At 40.4% G+C, this 27,967-nt stretch overlaps 1 protein-coding gene across 1 annotated transcript in view; it reads left to right on the top strand.

The window, feature by feature from the left end:
- LOC119892100 (B-cell receptor CD22-like) overlaps positions 1 to 27,967 on the top strand; it is a gene marked incomplete at its 5' end in the record, with an annotated part of 33,324 nt that overhangs the window by 1,818 nt on the left and 3,539 nt on the right. Inside the window, 2 exons of the mRNA XM_038704235.1 lie at positions 9,596 to 9,615; positions 20,203 to 20,463. Of these exons, the coding sequence (XP_038560163.1) occupies positions 9,596 to 9,615; positions 20,203 to 20,463 (281 nt within the window). The remainder of the gene's footprint in view (positions 1 to 9,595; positions 9,616 to 20,202; positions 20,464 to 27,967) is intronic.

Here is a 27,967-nt window from a genome sequence, read left to right as displayed (position 1 = left end):
AGGTGCTCCTGTGAATTTTAACGTAGAAAAGCTTCACTCAGATGCAACTTGTGTCACAGACAGAGTTAACAGAAGCTTGTATCACAGTCTGATTAGATGGTAGGAGTCAGTGAGCAGGTTATGCCTTTGTAGGACATAATAACAACAGAAGGGACACTTTCTGCAAGATTGGCATGTTGTGTTCACAACATCTGATTCTTCATCTGGGGTCTGCTCATCATCTCCATCCTCAGTACTCATCTCTCATCACTTCAGCTTGTCCCAGTGCGTGGCCAGGCTAAGTAGTTCAGCCTGTAAGGCCTCGGGAGTTGCTCTGCTATCGAGCCTGATCAGTTTGGCGCTCAGGGCACTGACTGCACCTGCAGGTACACCGTTACATTTCAAGCCATTGAAGTTCTGGGGATCAAGCAGGGCAAAATCTGTGTACAGTTCTCTGTTTTTAGCAAAACGTTGGGAAATACTTTCAATGATGGAATCCAGAATGACATTGTGCACTTGTACCTCATACTTGCTGTCAGCATCTGATATGGCTGTATCATCACATAACTCGCCTGGCATCCTTTTTGTCTTCTTTGGTCTCCGGTTTGGCAGCGTGTGTTCCACCTCTGTGTCTGTCTCACACACATTTAATTCTCTATTGGCCCATTGCACAAATGCATCTGTTGCTGCCTTTACCCTCTTAAAATCCCTTGCATATTTTTTCATATTGTCATGTTTGCTTGTGACAAAGCGATGCCGTGAGCAAATCCTTTCCACTTGTTTTTAAATACTTGGAAAGTGGAGTTGTTTGTTGGAAGATGCGTAAAAATGTCTGGACAGTGAGGATGGTTTGGTATTTCAGCAGAGCCTCTGCATAAGCATCGGAATTTGCACGCATCGCAGGGTCTTGAGTGTAACAACAAGATTAATGTAAAGACATCCCTCTGGATCCCCAAACTTCCCAAACACTGTTGTAAGCGCAGCGTCTTTGGCCCACCATCGGGTTTCGCCAATTGGTGACAGCCGCCTGTGCCGCACATCTTTGCTCACATCCTCCCATGCATTCATCCTTTTGATATGAATCTCTCAGCGATGTCGTTTAACAAAGAAAAAAGTGATGTGCTCGATAGATTTTTCTTTTTAGAATTTATTTTATGGCGGGTTGAAAATACAGTCTGAAACAATTTGTATCCCACTACAACTTTTGCCAGGAAAATAGAAACTTCTCCATAATCACCCCTGTTATTAGTCATGATGTGAATATACACAAAATTAAATACTTGATGGTAGGCTGTCATCTGTGTGTTATGGACGGGGATACATATTTTGGCAGTCTGCATGTCCAGCCTGGTAGGACTGAAAATAATCAGAATCAGAAAGAGTTTTATTACCAAGTAGTATTTTACATGTACGAGGAATTTGCTTTAGTGATAAGGTGCTACTCGTACACAAACATAACATAAATAAATGTAGACATATATAAATATGGAATAAACAAATAAACAAATGCAAGTAATATAAGAATAATAAAAGATGCTGTTTAAATGCAATGCATTATTAAATTGTTATGATAATAATTTACCTTTTAAGGAGTAAGTTAATGTGTAGTATTTTCTTTTGCTTAATACATTTTGCTAGAAACAAAATTGCTGCCTGGATTTAGTTATGTGGCAACATTTTTTGGATTGTAGGAAGGGCCAACTTTTTTAACCCCCACACAGTTAAATTACAGTACAAATATCAGCCATCTGCAGAAAATGAAAACAATTTAATGTTGTTTTCTGAAATAGTTATTTTGACAATAAAATTATACATGTTATAACATCAAGGAAATATAAAGTACATAGATTTCTTAGCTTGTGCTAACCAGGAATATAATATCAATAAGTATATAGACCCAACTCTGATAATAGAAAGTTAATCATGGACACAATTCCAGTTTAAAGCACATTTCAACATTTTTGTGTTTACTCATAAAAAATGTATGAAGGACATTCTCTTAGCTGTGTTCACATACAACGCAAATTTAGTCTTCGCAATGATTTCCTCGCGCAGGTTTTTAGCGCTGGACAACTACACTCTAAAAACTATTACTGGGATAAACTTAATTTTATTGGTGAAAAATTTTTACACTTAAAAAACATTTAGTAAATCTAAAAGCTGTGAAATCAAGTAAATATAACTTATTAATTTAGTAAATGTAAGTTAAAAAAAATTAGTTAATTATCCAGACAGATAAAATTAAGTAGATCTAATCAAAATCTTAAGTCAATGTAGTAGAAACCCTTTGAGAAAACCACTAATAAAATTGAGTAGATATAACTGAATTTTTAAAGTAGATATAAATAGAAACATTACTATTATTTAACACATCAAATGTGCAACATTTACTCAATGAATTACTGGAATTCAATTTATATTTAACTATCAATTATCAAAATCAATATATGTTACATGTACTTAATTCTTTTAGCTATATTTACCCTTTATATCCAGGAGTACATACACAATATATTTCAAGAAAAACAACAAAATTACAAATGACATATGTAACAATTACCACACTATAAAAACAGTGAGCTCAACTCTGCACATTAGTAAGCCGTCTCTAAAAAAATGGGTAAAATGCGCCAAGAACAATTGGCCTTTGAATTAACTTTGCAAAATATAGCAGAAATAGAATATGATATTCACAAGTATGTTTCATTTGTGTATAATCACCTATAATGAGCCTTTTTATGTGTACAGAGGGCACAGGTCATCTTACTCAGAGTCTGCCACGCTACACAGTCATGTTTCTACAGTAGTGCAGAACGGACAAACCAAAGGTTCTAGCCAGGTAGGGCCAAGTGTGTAGGAGAAACTACGGTGGCAGTGAAACTTCTGAAAAATGGGAGTCATTGTTTGGTTTTTCCCTTCAGAGCTACTGTAGTAACACGGTGCACTCTGATGAAGACGACGTATGCAGTCTTGTAGAAATAGACAATTTATTAGGTAGACCTCGAACAATCTACTGCTTTGCTATAAAGTCTTCTTTTATGATACATTTAAGGGTAATGGACTGTTAAGTGTCACAGAGGTGTTGTTTTAGCATTGGGGTCATAGCTGGAGATGCTGTTGGACTGGACTACATTAGAGTCAGAGGTTTTTCTAATATTATTCTCACCAAATGGATTTAAATAGGGAGGACAAAAAAAAGAGAAACCTCTCACTATAATGTACAACAGTACAACACCACCTTTAACTATCACCTCAAACATATAGTTGGAGGCCTATTTACACATTTCTGACAATTTCACAAAAACCTTAACACTGTAAACTTTGTAGAAGAAAAGTTTATGGCAGAGCTGTTGCTGTGAATTACATTAGACTGTTCAGGTGTATCTAATAAATTGTCCATGCTATGAGAATAATTGGCTTAACTGAACTCATAGTGATTACAGTGACATTGTGTGATTAACAATTACACAACAGAACTGAATACCAGTCCAAAATCCAATGTTCTCTTATGTAAACATTAAGACAATCCACCAGCCACATTATAAGAGCATCTTGCCAGACAGTAGTCAGCAAGGTACACAGGTAATTTTTCAGTCACTGAAGCAGCACTTTTTGGAAGACCTCAAAACTGTAACTTTTGAGATTCTTGGGGTTTTCAGATCCAAGGCATAGGTTAGTCCCTACAACTAGCATCAGTCTGAGGACAGTGATGCCTTTATTCACAGTTCCTACATCAGTAGGTTCTTTGAATGACCCATCTTGGTTCCGCAGCAGGTAAAGCTTCACCTCTCGTCCCAACTCCTCTTGAACACCGACAGGTGCATTTGCTGCATTCTGCAGACATTTTAAAGATAAGAGGTTAGAGCTCACTTTCTTTGTAATAACATGAGTCTTGATATTAATGAATGCAAACAGAAGGATTAATAAATGTATTTATTTATTTCAGTCATTCACATTATACACATTACTACTGACTATATTATACGTGGACTACACACTACATCTGTCTTCAGTGTTAGAGACAACAATTAATACATATCACTTGATAAAATATTTTTAGATTTCAACCTGAATAGTTTCACTGGGGATAGAGCTAAACGATTAATTCCATTTGCTGCGATTCCACTGGTCACATGATACGCAAGAGTAAAGCAGTCTGCAGAGGAAGCATCAAGTTGAGGTGCTGTCGGAGAATTACTAAGCTTGTCTATTAGATGCTTTTTAGATAAGGAAAATGCAGCGCATGCGCCGAGCACAAACTCCAGAGAGAAGCGGGGCAAGTCGGTGTGTTTACCTGAGGTGTGGGGAGAAGATCATTCTGAGGAAGGTGTGAAGCATATTTAAAATGTATAATAATAATTGTCGTGGAAATTATATTCCTGGTGAGGGGTTGAGCAAAGAATTGAGTAACAACCAACTGTTGTCTTTGAAGAATTTATTTAACAAAAGAGAATAAACAGAGAAGTACTAAAACACATATACAGCTGGTCCAGAGTCCTGCCGCCTAGGGCGGCTTCGGGCGTCTGGCCCCGAGTAAAGGGATGCATCATCATTTACACAGTCTAGGTTTCTATGTTTTGGGGAACAGAGATCCTCTCTCGGCCTTGAATGAACATTCCATGAGAGGAGAGGAACAACAAGAGAGAGAAAACACCAAAACAATCTCACAGCTCTGACCCAAACCCTAGTAAATGTGGACAGACCAACATAAGGAGTATAGGAGAGGAAAGGTTAAGGATAAAAACACAATACATATCTATAACAATAATAGTAATAAGAATGATAATATTAAAAGATCATACATAAAAGATTAAATGTAAGAGGACACAACCCTAGCGTGTGTGGTATGTAGGGCTTAATGATTTTCAGATATTTCCTGAGCTGACTGGTAGCTGTGTGTGTGACGCAGGCGCCGATCGCCACAATACGCTTACCTTTCTACACGTGACTTTCACCCACCACCACCACCAAGTTACAAGGTGCTACTTTCATTCCATGTGTGACACAAAAGTTTCTGTAGTGTCAGTTTCTTTCAAGCTTAAGGCCGTTGTACAACAAGAAGACAAGGTATGGCGTAACGTGCAGACAAAGCATCAACTTCGTCTGCAGACTGCTTTACTCTCGCGTGTCATATGACCAGAGAGTAATCTCAGCCTTTGCGATTAGGAAATCACTAGTTCAGCTCTAGTGGTATCCTAGGCTTTTTGTAATCCTTTTTTTTTTAGCACAAAATATGTAGTTGAATCCAAATTTTTAGCCTGATCTGATTCCATAACTTTCAAACTGCTTGTTACAAAAAAAGTGACACACAAAAAGTAATCCCTCCCTGCTAACTCGCCTCCCCTTTGCATGTTTGTGATCTCGTCTCAGTCATCAATGAATACATTAAAGTAAAACTAAAAAAACCGACAGTTAAAAGTCCTGAAAACTATTTTACTAACCTCAGAGTCCTTCATCAAGGCACTTGTATCTTCTCCCAGGTGGTCAAGGAGACATCGGATGATGACCTCTTGTTTTGTTGAATGAAGATTCCACTCTGCAGAACAGAAAGTCTTTAAACTATTAATACTTTTACTACTACTTTTGCTTTACTGCACCCACTTTATTGTCAAAATGGTTTAAATTTAGTTAACATTGAATAAATGAAACATCAGCAGCATAGAACTGGTATTTGTTGAGGGATGCAAAGTAGATGCAAGAAAAAAAAAAAAACATGGAAAACTCATGGCACAGATGAACAGGCAGATGCATGACCATGACCAGAATGAAGACAGAAAAGCAAGTAATGTTAAAGCTAGGGTCGGTAAGATTTATTTAAAATAATCGTTCATTTTATCCTGACAGTATTACGTGAGACAGATAAGAGTGGCTCACTCCACTCCAGAAGGAATACAATTGTATAACCTGAAGTAGTCAGTCATACTCACATCTGCCCGATGTCACTCGCCTGCAGCACCCTTCTTCGCCTTGGACAGGGACAGCTGTTTGGTGGAATACAAGTCCAACATTGATGTGAATTTTGGCTCAAGATTCAGTGTGATGATCCTCTGGAACTCACACACATTGACCTGAATGAGAAAGATGAGAAAAAAGAAATTAGTGGCAACATAATCGATCATCATTTCAAGTCTGCAAAAACACATGCAGGTTTTCTGTCTGTAACTTCTGTGTTAACCGCTACAAAAATTATTTTTACTCACTTGCAAGACATCAAACAAGGCAGGCCATCACCAGGATCTGTAATGGCAGCAAACAATGAATGTAGTGTTAAATGCAAAATATCGATAGCAATATTATATTAAAATACTAATTTCATTTTGTGAAATAAACTTAATGATAATTGTAAATTGAACAAAAAATTATATATATATATATATTATATAAATTTATTGGTATGTACAACTCAAACAATCACTAAAGCAATATTCAGAGATTTTATTAAGTTAGTATAGCTATTTATTACTATGATATTTACTAAGCCTGTGAATCATTTTTTAGAGTGTAACATTGCTGAGTGTTTGCACGGTTCGCACACAACGCGGTAAACGAATAAACACAACCCGCAAATTCTACAGTTAAATGAACAGAAAGTAAAAATTTTGCTGTGATTTCATAGCAATAAACGGATCAAACTGATGCCGAAATAACTACAATATGATGCCGATTTGTTAAACATATGAATTCATGTTTTGCCAGGTCTGTCAGCAGGACAACAACTTTTAAAATGTTGGTTTTCTGAATGGAGTTCGGTTCGAGCTGGGCTTTGCTATGCTAACTTGTTCACAATAAAGTACAACGATACCTGGAATAAAGTTACAGACACACATTTTCTGAACTCACCAGGTAGTTCAACTTCCTCGCTTTCTTTTCTCCAAACAATGTTCAGTTTTGTCCAGTTTTTATATAAATATGAAGTAGTAGTCCAACAGAGCTCTGGGAGCCAGTCGACGCTAACAACAGTGGAACCAGATGCTAGACACTAGCTGCCGAAAAACTCCAGTGAAGATGAATCAACGCTGTATTCCCAAAAACTAAAGTCAAAAAGCAAATTTAATAAAAGCAGTTAAGTCTGAGCTTCTCCCGCAAGTAAACAGCGTTGTTGTCAGAGCATAATCCAGTCCGACTACAGGTGTTTATTTGTCCAAAAATGCAGCGCTGCTCCCCCGTACACTTCCCCGTTCGTCAGCCATGCTTCCACACACATAAAGCAAGGCCAGTTTTTTTGTAAGCACATTTCAACAACAAGGCAATTCAAAGGGCTTTACATAAAACATAAAAGCAACAAAGGGAAATTGAACAAAAACATTTAAATATGCTTTTTTTAAAGGGTAAAATAGAAAATAAAAACAGCGTACAAACACAACTATTACTCATTTCAATGCAACATGTAGCACCAAAGAAATCTATCCTCATTTTGTTTATTTATTTTTTCCAGATGCTCCAAAGCTTCCCTCTGTGTCAGTGAGTCCCTCTGCTGAGATAGTGGAGGGCAGTTCAGTGACTCTGACCTGCAGCAGTGATGCTAACCCAGCAGCTAAACACACCTGGTACAAGGAGAATGAAGACTCACCAAAAGCATCAGGACAGAACTTCACCATCACTGACTTCAGAGCTGAACACAGTGGGAATTATTACTGTGAAGCCCAGAACAGAAGAGGACGTCATAACTCCACCTTACATCTGACTGTTGTGGCAGGTAAGTTTTTTGCATTGAGCTGCACACACTCTGGGGACAGTACAGTGTTTTCTAATTCCTTAGGCACAATTTTTGAAACTAGTGGCTATTTTTTCAAAACTCTACACACTAATCACAAAACCTTACACCAATAAAACAAAACATTATACATCCCTTGCAAAAGCAAACAATTCTTGCAAAACTATAATACAGTAAACACAAATGCACTGTACTTGGTTGGATCTGTCTCTGCTTTCTATCTCTGACAGTAGAGAGATAATAATCTCTTTTTAGAGAGAACATTCTGATCTACTTTGGCTTTTAGTTTCTTCTTTGTAACGCTCCAAATCAGTTTCTTTACATTGGTAATAATTTGGTTTACTCTGATTGGTGTTTGGAAAGCAGTGTTACTCTATGGGAGCAATGGGTCCAAACATGCTGTAACACTCTAATTTACTGTCTGTGTTTTCTTCTGTTCCCCATTTTTAGGAGCAGGAAATTAACAGTTGCTACAACAATCACTGTTGTTCTCCTGGTTATCATTTCCCTCTGTCTCTTCCTGTGGATCAGGTGAGCAGCTCTGTTTCACTGAATCATTGAATGTTAAATCACTGAAGGTCAGTTTGTCCAACCTAAAACGTTCAGTCATTTATTTTCTTATTTATTCTCCTAACCAGGAAAAAGAGGGCTTCCAAGGAATCATCTGAGCCTGAAGAGAGACCAGACAACAGGGAACAGGTGAGAATAGTCACGGATCTTATTCAAGAACAAAAGTCACTCACTCTTCAAGTGCTGCTGGAAAATGAATCTGACTGAGAAGGACTTCATGTTTCTCTTTTGACATCCTTCTTCACAGAAATGAATTTCTAATGGATTTGACTAAATTCCTAGTAGATCCAGAAGCTTTCCTACTTTTTGTCCTTTCCTTGTAAATTCCTTTACTTAGCTCTTTTCTGTAATGCACGGTGAAGCAGGGATATTTGTTCTATCATTACCACAGCTGTAGTTGCTTCAGTCTTTTCTGTCCTGGTTGCAATCATCTGTAAGAATTCACTATTCAGATGAAAAACCCACTCATGTAAAATATGTCTGTGCAGTTTCTACCTGAACAGCCAGAGGAGCAGGATAACCTTCAGTATGCCAGCATTCACTTCACCAACAACCAGGCAGATCCTCTCTACTCCAACATCAGACCAGCTCGCTCCCTCAGACACACGGAGCAACAAGATTTCATGGAGTACGCTGTTGTCACATTTAAGAGTAATACTGCCCCGAGGTGAGCAGCTCTTCTCACATTATCCTCACTACAAGATTAAAATGACATAACTGTGAGATAAATATGTTGCTTTTGCATTTTGCCTGCTCTGGGTTTTACATTTGTTGTATCGCTGTTCGGATATGATGTTATTTATATTATTTCATACAATGTCTTCTTCTTTTTTCTCAGATCCAGAGGTCAGGAAACTGGAGAGGATTCAGCTGCATTGTACAGCACCGTCAACAAAACCTATTGAACACAACAGATATTACATTTCTGATATTTCTATGTTTCTTTATAAACTTTGTATTTAAGCAGGTAATGATTGATTTTTACAATATATTTCTCAGGATGGGCCTCAAAGAATGGACTAATTAATTATATACCTTAGAGAAACTTTTCAACATAACATCCACCAGTATAGCAGTAGGGGTGGTGATGGAGCAGTGGATAAGACACATGCCTTCAGATTCCCACTGCGACACATCCACCAATGTGTCCCTGAGCAAGACACTTAACCCCTAGTTGCTCCAGAGGCGTGTGACCTCTGACATATTTAGCAATTGTAAGTTGCTTTGGATAAAAGCGTCAGCTAAATGAGTAAATGTAACCAGTGTTCAGCTTAGATTTTTACTCTGCATGTGCAGCTTTAAAGAATGTGTAAAGTATTTTATGACTTAAAGCATTAACTTGAATATTATTTGTGTAACATGTTTTTTACAGTCTTTTGAAAGTTCAGTATTCAGTGACCTTTTATCTCTGCTCTCTAACAACTCTCCATCCTGCCAAACCTCTTCCTGGAGACACCAAAATGTACCTGAAGTAACTGTTAGTGCACCAGAGGAAGTTAAGCCTCTCAGACCTAGGAGCTACTTTCAGAGCTAAACTTTTTGTGTTTGTTACTCAAAAATTGAGTCTTACAGTTAGGACCAGTTAGGTCACCCCATATTTTGATGCAGTTTCATAAAACTCAGCTAGTTAGGAGCTACATGTTTTGTGAGTATGACTCTACTCTTAGTTCAGGAGTAGTAGTTACAGTGATATCCAACATCAGTAAGTCAAAATAAAAGTAAACGGGTGCATTAATAACAGAGTAAAAGTAAGGCTGAGGCTGCTCCACAGTGTCTGTAAGTAAGTGAGGGAGTTTTGCATAAATACCTTCACAATTCTCTTATCTCAGCTAATGTATATATAGTCTATGCAGTTTTTTGGTTGGCTTCCTTCTAATTTCCTTCTTTTCTAAGGCAGCTGTGGCTCAGGAGTTGGAGTGGGTTGCCTGTTAAATCCCTGGCTCCTCCAGGCTCTGAATGTTAGTTTCTGTTTGAGCACTTAGGCTCAGTCTATAAATGTGAGTCAATGATGGATGCAGATGTTGTGTAAAAGCACTTTGAGTGGTCAAAAAGACTAGAAAGGTGCTATACAAATATGGAGTCTTTACATCTATTTGTAATTATTTCAGTCAAAAGGTATGTTCGTTACCTCTTAGCCAGCAGTCTCTTGTGATGCTGTAACATGTCACTTCCCCCCCAGAGATCAATAAAGCTGAAGATGAAACTACAGAGTTTGCATTTCTTTCCTCTCTAAATGAGATTTCTGCCACTTTTTGTACCATTTGTTCTTTTTACATCACTTTTTATCACCAGTATTCTGGTCTGGTGTTCCAGGTCTTATACTATCAATAAGACTCCATCATGTGACTTTTTCCACTCTGACGCAGCACATCAATTTGAATCTATGGTGTGCATCCAAACGATGCATCAAACTGTCGGTTTTCTCCTGTTCCTGTTTAGTCTAGCACCACTGACAGAACACAAACTGTGATGACACTTACGCTAAGATTTCTTTCTTGTGTTTGTGGGGTGTTCTGATTGTTCATGTAAATAATGTAAAGAGGAAAGAAGTTAGGTGGATTTTAACAGCTTCGACTTCTGTTTCCTGCTTTCAGACCACAAAGGAATGTTGTCTTGTGAAGATAACTTAATTTCATGTTAGGTAGAAGTGTTTTTGATTTGACTGATTTACTTTGGTGTACATTATTATCTGCAGACATTTTTAATGTCTCTGAAGTCGCACAGAGGGATGAGAGGAGCAGTTATGAGTTTAACAGCAGCAGCAAGTGGATTTGTCGTCCTTCTCCTGACTGTACCAGGTGCTGTATATCTACATTTATGTTGTAGGGTTTTTACATTTAGTCAAAGCATCCTGAAGTTAGTTTAAGAAGAAACATTTAATTAAATCATTTATTGTCAGACGTCCATGTTCCTAGATTTGACCTGTACAGTCATGAAGTGTGGTACATTAAAATACCTTAAAACTCTGACTGCAACACCAAACCTTAACTTTTGGACTCAGTGCTTCTACTTTGGTGTATAAATGCTTGTGTCTGGATTGTTAACACACAGTGGTTTGTGGATTTTCTCGTATATTTCAAATATAGTCTATAATCTGTATCCTCGATACCATAAATTTGAATGCTGTGTACAGTAAGGGTTGCAGAGGAGGGAAATACGTTCTTGGATGCAATGTGATTTTGAATTATTCATCCCCATAGAAGGACGACTACTTGTCTCAACCTGTGGGCACTTTTAGCACAATGCAGTGATATTTTGGTAGGAGGAGGGGGTCTGATAAGACTGATGCTAATCACTCAATTATTCTGCTTCTCTTCGTGTTGAGTCTCAAACAGTGAAGTCTTCTCGCACATATTTCTACTTTTATGTCATAAAGTTGATGGCTAACCTTTTTAATTGTGTAAAATCACTTTTTCACTTAGATTTACAGGAAAACTACCTGTTTTATTGCCAAGCAGAATGCTTGAGTCAGTGTCAATGCATTTCTTTCTCTTGAATATGAAGTCAAAATAATGAGCGAGCACCAGCTCACAATTTCTACTTAGGAAGTAAAACATTGTACTTAGTATCTTATGATTTCGATTTTTGTTCTTTCTATAATTTTTCTCTCTTCCTGGTAGAAATTGACTTCTTTAGTTCAGAGCTCAAAGTAGTGCAGGGACACTGGACCACCTAGAAATTTTAAATATGGATTTGGGCAAATTAGTGTCCAGGATCTAATGTTATGGGGAATGCCCTCAGTCAGCAGTCTACCATAAAGTTAATCTGTTTTTAATTTACATGGATTTGATGAATTGATCTTGGATGAGCACCAGCTGAATGGACAAAATGGCAAAGCAACTTTAGGGTTTTAATGTCAGATCTCCAAAAAACTTAAATACAAGGTTTCAGTAAGCACTTTTACTAAAAGTAGGGCTGTCCTGCCTATAGTCGATTGATAGTCGAATCATATGTTATTGTGCATGGTGATTGCGAGCCGAGCGGGGGAGAATATACGTTAGCTCCACTTTAATCTTGAGAAGCTGCAGAGCTGCAGTCTCTATTCATTCAACCTACACTGTAAATTTCCAGCTAAACTGATGCTTAAAGTTGAACATTCTCTCTCTCTCCTGCCATTCACCGGTCTTGTGCAGAGTTTTGTCACGATTCCTCACGGGTCTATTTCAAGTAGCCGGCTGTTTAAAAAACGATTAAGTATTCTTTGTGTGGTTCTTCAACGGTGATAAATTATCCGAAAGTCCCACGAGGTGCAGACAACTCGTCGAGCACCCCCATATCGTCAAAATGGCATGATCCTTGTTTTGCTGAGAAGCCTCGACTGAGAGATTGATGGTCGAATCAGGCTCCGCACATCGAAGTATCAGATCTTCCACTATTGGGGGTTTTATGCCGAGTTTTGCCTGCCTGCCGAGAACTGCATGCACCTCCAAATACTATAATATTCTTTGTAGGGTTCATCAATGGTGATGAATGATTCAAAGTATATATTTTATGAATGTTTAGAGTCTTTAATAGTTTAATAAACTTAGCAGAAGTACCATTCCTTGAGATTCAGTAAATATATGTGGTGATAACCTGATAATCAATGAGCACAGCAAAGTGTCTGAAAAGAACCTAAAGACGTGGATGCATAATCCGGCAGAACAAATTTTGTAGGCTACCTGCTGAGATTTGCATCCACTTCTTTTCTCAGCATAAATGACCGTTATCACTCGAGAAGTGCATACAATTCTCAGCAGGCGGGCAGAATTTGGCACAACAGGTGTCAGCCCTTCTAAAAAGTATTAAAAAGTGGTACTTTCCTGCTCCACTCCTATTACATAGACTTTTTTATGTCTGAAATAAATGGGCTAAGCTGAAGCACCCAAGAGTCATAAATATTCCTATGACAGCCTCTCATTAAAAACAGAAATACCTGAATACCTAAAATACTTTATTGTTTTTCATTTCCAGTCTCACACTCTGTGGCAAATAGCTTGACTCCTCTGGAAGTAGTTTTGTAAATGTACAGTAGTTCAATTAAGTCCTACAAAAATAAATAAGTAAAATGAAGTCTGTTCTCTGATGTTGTTATGGATCGGATTTTGAATTCTGAAGTCACCTGTTTTTCAGTTGTACAGAGTCAGAATGGCTGGAGAGTGATTTACACTTCTACTCCGATCTGTGCCGTAAAAGGATCAACAGTGGAATTAGGCTGCACCTACATATATCCCTCCAGCTTAAATAATCATGATACCAAAGCTGAGGAAACATTCTGGTTTACGAAAGAGAGTAATAATGTTTATGTGGATCTGAGATCGGACCCGGAGTATTCAGGTCGAGTGACGTATAGCTGTGATAAGAACCGCTGCACTCTGAGAATCACAGACCTGAGAGAGAGCGACTCAGCTGAGTACAAGTTCAGGTTCATAACAAACCAAGAACGTGGGAAATATACTGGTTTACCTGGAGTCACTCTGTCTGTCACAGGTAACAATTTAGTTCCCAGTATTAAACATCTTATGAACGTTAGTTGTGTGTGTGTATGTTGGCAGTTCAGTCTAAAATGAAGCCTTCTTATTCACGTATTCAGATCTCCAGGTGCAGGTGACCAGATTAGACATCTACAAGACTTCTAACTGGGCAGAGCTGGAGTGTCACAGCAGTTGTCATCTACCTGATCATCTGTCCTATGTCTGGTATAAAAATGGACAGTACAGGCAGGGAACATCTACTTACTCAGGCTCCTTTGATCCTGCAGACAGCTTTTCCTGTGCTGTAAATGTGTATAAGAACTCCCGCTCTCCTTCAGTCTGTGAGTTTACTCCAGTCTTCCACTAACATAAAACCATCTGGTGGATCGGTTTAGCTAATGCACTGCACCATGAATGTACGTGTCTGTAATATGTGAGACAATACTTGCCTTGTATTTTGCATCTAACCACACAACCTGTGTTTGTGTGTCACTCGCAGTCAGCTTAGTCGTTCATTTTTATAAAATATTAAAATCTATCCTCTGCTGTTATAAATCTGACTGTTTTCTGCTCTGTGTTACAGTGGTACAGAGTCAGAATGACTGGGGAGTGACTTACACTTCTACTGAGATCTGTGCCTTAAAACGATCAACAGTGGACATAAGCTGCACATACAGATACCCATCCAGAATAAATGACGACCATACTATAATCTGGTTCACAAAAGAGAGAAATGATCAATATGTGGATCTGGAAACAGATCGTGTGCAGCATCAATGTGGAAACAACTTCTGCACTCTGAGAATCAGAGACCTGAGAGAGAGCGACTCCGCTGAGTACAAGTTCAAGTTCAACACGTTAACAGGGACATTTACTGGTTCACCTGGAGTCACTGTGTCTGTCACAGGTAACATTTTCACTGGAAGACAGTTAGTGTGTATTTTGTCTTAGCTAACCTTGCATTTTAGAGATTGTTTTATGTTTTTAGGTGTTTTTAGAGTACTGTATATAGTGGCCACACTTTTTGTATTTAATTCAGTTTTTCCTTTGTACTTGAATTGTAGGAAAGGCAAAGGTTTTGAACCCCATGCAATTAAATAACAGTAGAAACATCAACAGTCATCTGCAGAAAAGTAACAATTGTTTGTTGTTGTTTTTTTCAAATAGCAATTATGACAATGAATGTACACATGTTGGTGTTAACTGGCATTTGGCTCATCATGAATGTTAATAATCTAAAGAGGAAGGAAATGTAGTCGTTTAACAGCCTGATATCTATCTTCTGCTTACTGACCACAGAGGAAGGCTTCTTTAAAGACAGCGTCCTTCTTCATTGTAAGTAGAATTGTTTATTGATGTGACTGATACTGTATATCTCCTGTGTACATTATTTTATCTGCTAACACGTTTTATTGTCTCTGAAGCCACACAGAGAGATGAGAGGAGCAGCTATGAGTTTAACTACAGCAACAAGAGGATTTGTCATCTTCCTTCTCTCTGTGTCAGGCACTGAATATCTAAACTTATATTTATTGCAATAAAACAGGGGAATCTGGGAAAATATGGGTCTTGTAAAAGTAGGCTGAAGGTCAGATGTGGAAAAAAGTGGATCAGAGTAACGCTAGAAACATTGGTTTTGTGTGTAATTGTAGAAACTCTCCAGATGTTAATTTGTTTTTTATTCATTTTTTGTTTGTTTTTGTGTCACTCACAGTGAAGTCATACTGGCACAATTTATCTCATATCAACATCTGCACGAAACCCTGCTACTTCCTTTTGTACTGTCTGACCTCAGTGATGTTTCTGTGGTCTGTGTTGACAGCAGCAGGGTCCAAAATTATCTCTCTTTACTGCCTGCCGCTGTGGCAAGCAAGTTATGTTGCCTTCCACACAGAAATTGTATCACTTTAGAAATGTATGCACCTAGATAGCCTAAATGACGGAACAACATTCAGCTCATTTAGGCAAATTGTAATTTAATGTTTCCCCTGTCAAAGTGGTGGATGGTCTGATGATTTTACAGCCTCTACCAACAATTTACCCTCATTCAGCGGGTGCTAAAGTCAGAGATCTTGATAGCAGTTTTCTGCGTCTTATGTTTAGCTGCTAGAAACTCTCCCACACCTCAGTGCGCTGCATTTATTTTTAGCTTTCACACTTAACTCTGCAGCAACCTGACCGCAGAGTGAAGAGAGAGAACTGACCAAGAAAAGTACAGACTCTCTAATAATTTATATTTCTCCTCTTATCCCGGTCAGTAAACTGTATTAAAGGTCACAGGTCTGATACTTTCCTGTTCACTTCACTGCACCTTCAGACTGGATGATGTCCTGCCTCAGTGCACATAGAGATGAACTGTAGAAATCTTCCTTTGCACTGACTGTGTATAACTGAGAAAGTGTTTCTGTAACATCAAAAAAAGTCATAAAGCATTGAATAATTATATCTGGAGTTAGAAAGTGCCTTGGGGGAAGAACAATACGGAACAAATGTGAGTACTTTATGTCCCACTATTCTTCTGTTTTATCCCAGTAAAGTGTGTAAAATGTTCTTTTATTCATTTTCTGTTTGGATAACTTGTGTGTTGACACATAAGCTGCACTTTTCAGGCATTTGTTTGAGGACTCTTTTTTGAATGAATAGGCCAAAGCAGAATTAACCAGAAATATTCCAAAATATGATTTTAAAAAACCTTATAATTATAGTAATATAATAAGGTATCTTATAAAATTCTCTATTCCAGTTAATGTTCAGGAACTTTTTATGACAATGACTGCAGATAATTAGTCAGACAACTGAGGACCTTGAAACTTGTCCAGGTTACATTTTCGCGAAATCATATTGGTAGTATGATCCACTTTGTCTTATTAACTGATTGTTAAATGATCGATCATGATGTCCGAGAACCACACCCGGGTTGGCCAGAACGGGGCTACGAGCAGTAGGCCGACATTGTCCTGGCGGACCCGCTCCAGAACCCCCGGGAGCAGAGCGAGTGGGGGAATGCGTACAGACGTAGCCTCGGCCACGAATGTACCATGGCGTCCAGACCCAACGGGGCTGGAGGAACGAGAGAAACCATAGCGGGCAATGCGTAGTCTCTTGAGACGCAAACAGATCCACGTCTATGGGGCCGAACTCTTCGCACAAGAGCTCCACCACTTCGGGGTGAAGTCTCCAACACCGCCAACATCTCGAGACGGTTGATATGCCACTCGGATTGATGCACCTGCCAGGATCCCCTTGCAAAGCGGCCTCCCATGACCGCGCCCCAGCCCGTGAGGGAGGCGTCTGTCGAAATGACCAGCTGGCGACAAGACCCTCCCAGCATGGGCCCCTGGGACAGGAACCAAGTTTCCTTCCAAACTGATAGGGAACGAAGACCCTTGCGCGTAACCCAAATCAGACGGAGAGGATTTCCCCTCGGGAAAAACCCTTGGTCCTTAGCCACCACTGCAGGGGTCTCATGTGCAGCAGTCCAGATGGTATTACGCTGGACGCAGCCGCCAGGAGACCCAACACTCGTTGAAAGTGTTTTATAGTGATGGCGTAGCCTAACTTCACCCCTTTCACGGGAGCCAATATGGTGTCGACACGTGCCGGAGACAATTGTGCCCGCATCGTTGTCGAATCCCATACTACCCCTAGGAACGTAGTCCTTTGGGTGGGCGCCAGCACACTCTTCTTTGCGTTGAGCCTCAGCCCTAAACGCCACAGTTGAGCCAGAACGACATCTCGATGCCTAAACCACAACTCTTGAGACTGGGCTAGGATGAGCCAGTCGTCGATGTAGTTGAAATCCGGATGCCCTGGAGCCTCAGCGGGGCCAGTGCTGCATCCATACACTTGGTGAATGTGCGAGGGGAAAGTGCCAGGCCGAATGGAAGAACCCGATACTGGTAAGCCACACACCCGAAGGCGAACCTCAGGAACTTCCTGTGAGAAGGACGGATGGAGACGTGGAAATAGGCGTCCTTTAGATCTATCGTGACGAACCAATCTTTGGATTGGATGTGCGTCACGATGGTGGGGATGAAGAGCATCTTAAACCTGAATCTCCCCAGAGACCGGTTAGAACGCGCAGCCCTCCATCCTTCTTGGGGACTATGAAGTACCGGCTGTAGAACCCGGCGTCTCTGTCTGGGGGGGAGACACGTTCCATGGCCCCTTTCCTCAGCAGAGTAAGAACTTTCCCTGTCCCAACACCGGACCTTGCTCCGGGCGGACCACAGTCCAAACCACCCCGTTGAATTTTGGAGGGCGGGTTTTGAACTGTAGTCAAAACCCATCGATGGCAGTGCGCAGGACCCACGGAGAAATGTTCGTCAGGCTCCGCCAAGCCTCTGCAAAGTCTGCCAACGGAACCAGCCCCTCGGGGCTGGTGGTCGGGTGTCTCGTGTGATCTTCTGGTGGACCCCTGAAGCCCCAGAACGGCAGGGGAGAGATCCACGGTGACCCTCGGGGCAGGCAGTATGGCGTGGACTCGATGGTGGCAGGTGCGTCCTGAATCGTCCTCGATCGGCCCCCTGAGCTCCGTCGGGACTGGATGACGGTCCTCAGATCGCGTCTCTCAGAAGGCTGAGGGTGAGAGCGCCGTCTCGCTGCCCCAGCTCCTCGGGGGGACCCCGAGAAGCGACACTCGTACAGGGAAGGGACCTACGCCTGGCAGCCTCAGCTGCCTTGGGTCCAGGAAGAAAGGAGGAAAGAATGGCAGAGACTGGCGTGGAGGTGGTGCTTAAGAAACCTTTCATCAAGCTTACCACTAGCCTGTGGTGTCTGCTTCTCCTGTGGCCAGTTGATGTTGAGCTTAGCCACGGCTCTAGTCACCACCTCCAGCAGTACGTCATAGTCGGGCGCCGCCTGATGACGCCGCCCCGACACCCGGAAGTCATCGTCCACTACGCTGAGCACGTTGCTGCAGCATCTCCGGATCCAAACCGCGAGCGGGAGAAGCCGAGAACGGGCTCCCGAACGGTTGCTCCCAGCGGATGAAGGTCGGGAAAAAGCCTCAGCCGTCCCGAAATCCTCCGACATCGCTGTGAACCCCATGAGTGAAGCCGCTGGGGCGCCTCAGCGGCCGCAGGGCCCACACCACAGGGAGAACACATCCGACCATCCTCGGAAAAGAGAGAGCCATGCTGTACCTCAGTACCCGCACGAAAAGGGCTTCGCAACGGGCGCAAACAGCCCCCTCAAGAGCTGCCCGGGCGTGCTCCATCCCCAAACATGAGACACACATCTCATGAGAATCTCCATCCGTGATGTACCGAGGGCAAGACAAAACACACCTTCTGTACATCTGGTTGCCGGACATGCTGGTAGACTTCTTCTTCAGGTAAGACATACTGCTTGTAGGACTGGAGCTTTCTTCAAACAACATACAGAGCGCCTGCTGAATAGAAAAAAGCTAATGATGAGTGTGTACAGGTGTGCTTTATACTCCTCCGGTTATTCCGTCACACTTTACCGTTCTAGCAACAAGCCAATAGGATTGGAGTGATTTGATTCACGTTCAGACCTGCTACGCCTAGAGGCGTTCCCATAGTTGTCGTAACCGATGCAGTTCGAGTTCCCTCGAAGGGGAACTTGTGCATCATCAGAGAAATTCCCTGATTATCTGTTCTTGTATCTTTAATGGACACTTTTTAAAATGTCTTCTTCAGCAAAACACTTCATGGGTCCAAGTTTTAACTTATTCTGATCCATCCACACAAACACATGAGTGAAAAGATGAAGTCAGATATTTTTAAGTGATTAGTGTTACAAGATCTGTCCAATCAAGTGTTCTTGTGGAAGTGATGATGTCAGAAAATGCCACATGTGGGAAAATCATGTCTGACACACATTTTTATTGTTCAATGCACTCATTTAGCTTATTTACCCACTAGAGGTCATCAGTAGACATGGTGGTGTCCAAAGACACTGAACCAGGATCATTTGCTTGGTCTCCTGTCTTCAGCACTGCTGGACTGTAGGACATTTTGAGTCTTCATGTCTGTGATGTTTATGTGCTTTAGGTGTTCTGTTGGATTTAAAGATAAAAAAATCCTTCTATTTTGGTATTTCTAACATGTGCCTTATGTAAATCCACACACACACACACTTTGTTGTGTTGTATTACATTTTATTGTGAAGCACTTTGTGATTTTTCTGTGAAAGGTGCTATACAAATACACTTTACTTACTTACTACTAACACACACACAGTATACGCCATCTAATGAATGAAAGAAAATGATTAAGCAAATTTCTTACAGGACATAAATATTACCACTCTCCTTCAGTCTTTAGTCCATTGCTTCAGTATCAAAGTGTCCAACTTGTATCTATGGTAACAGGAACCCATGTGGTTTCTGATAAAGGAGGAAACCAAGCTGCACCTCCACTTTGTGTTTGTATGAAATATTGTACATTTAAAATGCTCCACTGTGAAAACTTAACCTCATCTTGAAATGAAATGTTACATGTGTTCACGTTTTTCCTCCAGATGCTCCAAAGCTTCCCTCTGTGTCAGTGAGTCCCTCTGCTGAGATAGTGGAGGGCAGTTCGGTGACTCTGACCTGCAGCAGTGATGCTAACCCAGCAGCTAAATACACCTGGTACAAGGAGAACCAAACACTGATTCAGAGACCAGGAGACATTTATCATTTCACCTCTATCAGCTCTAAGGACAGCGGGATCTACCACTGCAAGGCTGAGAATGAGTATGGCCAGATCAACTCCACATCTGTATCCATAGATGTCCAGTTTAAGTACAAAACATCAGCAAGTCACCTCGACATGCATTGTGTCATCATTGCATGTCGAGGATCATTTCAGATTTTAAATTCTAACTAAATAATTTGTTCCGGAGTCCTTTGCGGGAAAACGCTTGCAGCCGTCAGCCCTGGGCTTGCACTCTGAGTTTGTTTGGTGTCGCTATAGCTCAGCGGAACACACTCCAGGCTCTGTCGTTGGAGCCGTGACTTCGTTCATTCAAGGCAAGAAATGAACGGGCTTCTGAGTTTCTGGTCCAAAGTTGCTCAGAACGATCGGATGATGTTAAAACAACAAAATCAAATAAAACTCATACATTCGCCGTAGGTTCGCGAGGCCCCGGGAATATAGGTTATTTAATGTTGCTGAGATTAAACAAGTCTGGGGAAAGTTTCATCCCAGGCAGCTCCAAACTTAATCAAAACTCCCGCTAAGAAAATTGGGGATTAAAGAGCAGTAGCTTTCTCAGCTCGTCGACACAATATCGACATTTGAAAAATACTCAGTTCTAAACATTCAGATAAAGACAAGCAACACAAGACTAAACACTAGAGGATTAAAGGTTATAATGGTTATATAAAAAAACGTAACAAAGCTTAACTACATGTTCTCAGTGTAAAATTGATCGTTACGGGTTTTAACTCAAGAGACAATTTAGACGTAAGCAAAAATATTTCGTTTATACAATTACATGGTGATAGGTACTTGGCGCTCATTGTCGGTGTAAGCCGAGTTTTAAACACTTGTGTGTTACACCTTTCCTATCCACTTGGTGGAGCTTGGGTCGCACGAGAAAACAGTAGACATTCAACTGTGAGATTTTCCACTTTAACCGGGAAGCTGGTTATGCACACCGGCGTGTGGGTGAATGTTTTAGTAGGAAATTGGCTTATCACATTTGCCCATCGGCTACAGAGAGAAGGGAGTGGTGGTTTATGCCTCAGCTGTTCTATGGGAAAAAGAGTCAGGTTGGGGCCGGACGGGTGGTTCTTTTGATGTCCGGAGGTGACCTGCGGAGAGAGAGGGGTCGGACAGCCCCTTTTGCTGACCTACTAAATGTCTCTAGTGACACCTTTACGGCTAGAGAGGTTCACTAAGGCTCTTTGAATACACAATCCTTAAGCGATGCATTGTCTGCTGATCCCTAACAAACACCAGGCGATGTCTCTGGTTTTTTCATGTAAAAAGGTCAACTCTAGGGGAAGAAAACTTCCCCCCTCTTTTGGCACCATCTGACCTCACCTGCCTTTTTGAGTGAGTCTGGTTGATTCCACAACATTATACTTTCTCTCAAATTTAGCACATTACAACAAAAATTCTCATTCTCTCATGTAGGCTACTCTAAAAAGCATCTATGCAACCAATGGTCCCAAATGTTTATTTCAGTGGGTACCGTTCTAGGCAAAGATCAAACCCTGAAACCACTAAAGACAAGCATACCACAGTCTTGAGCCAAACTAAACCCTTTTCTGTAAACCCTTATTTATTTATTTTTTGTCCAGTTTAATTTAGCACAAATCAAAAAGTTATTTCTGCTTGCCTGCAGATCTCTTCTAGATTAACAACTTTGAACTATCCATCCCTAAGGTTCCCACACACACCGAGCACACATCCCAAAACCACACTTCACCAATATTTACATATAAAGAGGACAAACACCAAAAAAATAACAAGATAACAGTAAAACCATTTACACAAAATACTTTTTTCTTATACAGAAAACACTTTATCTTTATGAAACATTAATCACAAAACTTTCTCATCTCCTTTTGTTATTTTCTTCATTTTAAAAACAGCTCCACTGCTATTTTAATTTACGCATTTTGTTGGCAGTCAATTCAAAGAACCCCTCTTTTACCGAGGGATTGAACTTGCAGAGAACTAAACCTATAGGCTGCACTTCCTCCACCGAGGGAAAACTACCCCTTTTCACCGGGGCAAACCTTCTCTTCAACGAGCGAAAACTGTACACCCCATTACCAGGGCAAAGCTGTCAATGCCACAACAATCACACATTAACTCTGGTAACTTTCCCGACTATGGTCACGTATTTACGTCAGTTAACCCGTTAATTTTTCTCATACACACATCAAGCTAATTAATTCTCACAACAGGCACACATTAACTCTAAACCTCCTTCGGGAGCATTTATGCACTTTCAAACTCTTACGCACACACACACGCATCCTTCACAGTCTGTTCGTGGCAGAACGCCCCAACTCGACGACTTGCAGGATTCGGCCAGTTGTTAATCAGATCCTGTTCGTGACACCAAATTATGTGGGGTATTTATGTGATATTATGTGATATAACTTACTGATAAATCAAGTTGTTATATAATTGTGCTTTTTGTACTGGCTGCACGCCTGGAAATTCCTGACTGACCAATTTCCTGGAAATACATGCAACATGCAACCTGTACATCTAATAGAAAGCTGGTGTAATGAATTTGATTTATCATCATCTACAGACTGATGACATTAGTTAAATAAGCAAGGATACTGTAAGCATTGTAAGATTTTAGTTCACTGAAGCAGGCGCATGTGCTGTACTGGATTTTCTTTTGGACCTGGAAAAAAGTTGACCACCCAGTTGTCACTGTATAATCCACACCCTGAACTCACCTGATTCGGACGATCCATTCAAAACAGGGTAACTTTAAGTTCCAGGCAGACATCAAGTGTCTCAGGGGACCAGCTTGCGATCCGAGGGCCTCGCTTGCCAGGATCTCCAGTTCTCCAACGACATTTCGCCGACTCCCTGCAGCTCTCAGGCCTCTTCCCCTCAGTCATTGAGGTCAGGAAATCGAGGACGTCGCGGGAGTCGTCACCTACCCTCTACCTACCCTCTCTTCCTCCGGTACAAACACCGGGTGGATTATATTTTAAACTCTAAAACACTGTTGGGATGTGATGGTAATTATATTATTTCAAACAATATCTTCTTTTTTTTCAGAACCAGAGGTCAGGAACCTGGAGAGGATCCAGCTACATTGTACAGCACAGTCAACAAAACCTAACGACTAAAACAGATATTGCATTTATGATAATTCTGTTTCTTTTTTTAGTTCTTTCTTTTAGTTAATATTTTTCTTGGGATATGCCTCTCCAAGACTTTACAAATGAATTATATGCCCTAGAGAAACTTACTTTGTTTTTAGAATATGTAAAGTATTTGACTGCATTCACCTGTAAATATAATTTGTCTGACTTTTTGTAACATTTAGTCTTTTCATGTAACTTTTTTTTTTGAAAATAGGTCTTATACTATCAATAAGACTGCATCATGTTACTTTTTTCCACACTGATGCAGCACAACAATTTGAACCCATGGTGTGCATCCAAGCGATGCATCAAACTGTTTCCTTCTGTTCCTGTTTAGTTTAGCATCACTGACAGACCCTAAACTATGACCACATTTACGATAAGATTTCCTTAGATAGTCTTTGTTGTTTGTTGGATGTTCTGAAGTGCCTCAAAACTAGTTTGTTACACTCTCTTAAATAGATAGACAGAAAGTTCATAGTTTGCAAAAACAACAAAGCAAGTTACTTTTTAGTGTGAACTTAAGTCTACTTGTATATTTGGTTCATTATTCATGTAAATGATGTAAAGAGGAAGGAAGTTGGGAGGATTTTACAGAGTAACGTTGTCTTATCAAGATAACTTCCTTTCATGTTAGGTAGAAGTGTTTTTGATGTGAATGATTTACTTCTGTGGACATTATTTAGCTGCAGACATCTTTTAATGTCTCTGAAGTCACACAGCGAGACGCGAGGAGCAGATATGAGGTTAACAGCAGCAGCGAGAGGATTTGTCGTCCTTCTCCTGACTGTACCAGGTGCTGTATATCTACATTTATGTATTTACATTTAGTCAGATCAACCTGAAGTGAGTATAAGAAAGAACATTTAATTAAATTATTCATTCTAAGATCTCTATATTCCTATATTTGACCTGTTTTATGCAGTGTGATAATTTAAAACACCTTAAAACTCTGACTGCAACACCAACATTAACTTTTGGACTCAGTGCTTCTACTTGGATGTTAAATGTCTGTATCTGGTTTGGTAGCACATAGTGGTTTGTGGATTTAATTGGATTTTTCACATATAATCTGTGTGTGTGTTGTGTACGGATAAGGCAAATCAATTTTTAGATGCATTGTGATATACCCTTGAATTACTCAGAATTATTAAATATGTGATAAAGGAAAATACACTAAAATACTAATTTATGATGCAATTTATAAAGATTTACTCAGGTGGTCTCCATGTTTACCATTTAAATGTTGACTGTTTACTGGGAGTCTCACTTAAAACACTATTTCTATGTATTTATTCACAATTGTATTAATTACCTTATTTATTGTCCTTTATGATCTTCAACTTTATTAATTGTTTTTCAAATGTATTTTTTAATTTTAATATTTTTGTTAATATGTTTATTATTCTTCCTTTGCATTTTCTACCCTCTTTATTATGGTATTTATTTTGTCTCCTCTTTACATTTAACTATGCATTTCTGCCTCATTACACACATTAAATAATTTTGATTTGATAATCTGTCAAAATTTTCTGTAGTCCATGGCCAGTTTCAGAAAGGAGGATTACTGAGAAGTATGTTAAGCCTTAGATGAGGGAAACTCTGCGTTATCAGTTTAAGAGACTGACATCAGAAAAAAAACGAGATCAGTAACTCCAGCAATTTATGCTGTAAAGCTCAGCTGCTCGGGAGAAGGTTTTCTTCAACAAATGCTGAGTTTCTCTCTGACTCTTCCCCTCCTGCGGAGCCTGAAGCAGCGGTCTGACGCAGCGTTTCATTTCCTCATTCATACTGTCGATACCAAAGCACAAACTGAACACATTCATTTGCAGAAGTTTTTGCAAACATCAAAGTCCCAGTTAGATATAGGTTCCGTACCCAAACATGATCTTCAACATGATCAATCTGTCATCAATGTAAGGACTGAGACAGCGACATTGTGGATTCATCCTCAGCACAGATAAAATCTATACGGGCTACTCTGTCCTTCTGTGTATCACTGTGACTCTGTGGACATTAAGGCAGCAACAGTTACACTGAAACATTTAGTGGCCTACACTACTGCAGTAATCACTGTTTCAATCAAACTAATCTATATGCCTGTAGCCTAACTGATCAATGAACAATCATTTGTCATGTTTAGGGCTGTCCCTAAAGCTAAACTGAGGCTTATTTTTGACCTCTCTCTCTCCCCCTCTCTCTCCCTCCCTCCCTCCTGCCATTCACCGGTCTTGTGCAGAGTTTTACGTGCATGCCGTGCAGCCGACAACTGCATGCGCGTCGCAGTTCCTCGCGGGTCTAAAAATGATATAATATTCTTTGTGTGGTTCATCAACGGTGATAAATTATCCAAAAGTCCCGCGACAACTCGGCACAACACCAGTGAAGCTGGGGCTCCATCTTTTCAGCAAGTGTTCCTCTTCTGCCACCGCACACATACAAGCTACGCCTACACATGACGACCCAGAGTTACAATTTTGGATTTATTTACGCACTTTAAAAACATTTATTGAAAGTGTTTTTCTTTACACAGGTTTAGTTAAACAACGAGGGTTAAAATTAAGGGCAACTGGACTTGGTTGAAGATACTGGAAGACGTTTCGTCCCTTATCCAAAGGACTTCTTCAGTTCTGACTGACTGGCAGGGAAACTCAGCTATTTAACCTCAGTGGGGTCGTTGGCCCGGGTCATCGATACCGCTGGTTCGTTAGTGTTCCTTGGTGTTGTGACGACAGTCGTTACAGTCGTTGAGACTACCTGTGGCCAAGACTGAACGACCATCGTTGGTATCTTCACCTGAGGCCAATGGGTTACGTTTGTTGAGTTTCCTGGGAAGTGATGAAAGGACAGCATTGTAAGTGGGGGATAAGTGGTGGCGTAGACCCCCTCCCCTGTTCAATGACGGCTTCTCAACCCTGGTGTAGATGGCTTCCTTGACACCTCTTTCAAACCATCCATCTTCTCTGTCTAAAATGTGCACCTGGTGGTCCTCAAACGAGTGTCCTCTGTCCTTCAGATGTAAGTAGACTGCAGAGTCTTGACCTGAGGAGTTGGCCATTACACCACAGCAACTACCAATAGTAGACCTCATCACAGCCACAGAATCAGCCATTAGGAAAAACAAATTAACAGAAACAGAAGCGGAACAGCTCAGACTAAAGGTATCTGCAGCCCTTTCTAATGCGAAGGCCCCCCCTTCCAACCCATAACCCCCGTAACCCATTGGCCTCAGGTGAAGATACCAACGATGGTCGTTCAGTCTTGGCCTCAGGTGAAGATACCAACGATAGTCGTTCAGTCTTGGCCACAGGTAGTCTCAACGACTGTAACGACTGTCGTCACAACACCAAGGAACACTAACGAACCAGCGGTATCGATGACCCGGGCCAACGACCCCACTGAGGTTAAATAGCTGAGTTTCCCTGCCAGTCAGTCAGAACTGAAGAAGTCCTTTGGATAAGGGACGAAACGTCTTCCAGTATCTTCAACCAAGTCCAGTTGCCCTTTCATTTTAACCCTCGTTGGATAACTATGACCTGGATGACTGAGAATCTTCATAGACATGTTTAGTTAAAGCATCAAACATTGAAATGTATATTGTAATTGGCTGTATATTAACTTATTGTCAGAAAACTGGTGGTTCTATGTAAAATTAAACGTTGACACTAACATATAGATAAAATTGCATGTTTCGCTGCGAAGCTTCGAATCAGGCTCCACCCATAGAAGCATCGTATCTAAATGTGAAATGAGCATAATTTTTTTACATAAAATAGGCTGGACGTCTAAAATATTACAGTCAGTTTGAACAGAGACACATTTTCAAATGCAAATGACCAAAATTATTATTACTGGGTCGGACTAATCATAGGTCCATGACTAAACTGTGTCTTATCTATATTTTCATCTTCAGTTATTGCCAGTGGTATTTTGTCCCTGTCAGGTTACAGGTGAATAAATATAATTAAAATCCAATGCAACATTACAGAAATTTACGTCTGGTAAATGATGAATGAGCAGACTACGCTGAATAAAATGTATTATTGTTAACTAAGTGACTCCTTTCATCCTGTGATTTAAGAGAAACATCATGGTCCACGTTTTGAGCATCACTGGGTTAAAATAGAGGCTTGTTTACCTGTTGCCATGGTGAATCGTGAATCAGATCCCCATTGATGATGCTTTTTTTAAATTCCCCCTGCACATGCAAGGGACCCTGAATCAGCTATCAGCTATATCTGATGTTATGGGGAAGGCCTTCAGTCAGCAGCCATACCACAAAGTGAATTTATTTTTTAAATTAGACGGATTTGATGACTTGATCTTTAAAACCTGATAGCTAGTCAACAATAGTTATGTCTGTGCCATCATCCCCTCCATGAGACTTCAGAGTTAGGGTGTATGATCTCCAACAAATATTTAATACAAGGTTTTAGTAAGCAAAAAGTTTAA

The sequence above is a fragment of the Micropterus salmoides genome, unplaced genomic scaffold, assembly GCF_014851395.1.
Source record: "Micropterus salmoides isolate LMB-PRFRI ecotype aquatic unplaced genomic scaffold, ASM1485139v1 Ms_hic_scaffold_1, whole genome shotgun sequence".
In the NCBI taxonomy this organism is placed as follows: Eukaryota; Metazoa; Chordata; class Actinopteri; order Centrarchiformes; family Centrarchidae; genus Micropterus; species Micropterus salmoides.
The sequence above is the reverse complement of the archived record's forward strand: the minus strand, read 5'-3'. Positions and strand labels throughout refer to the sequence as shown.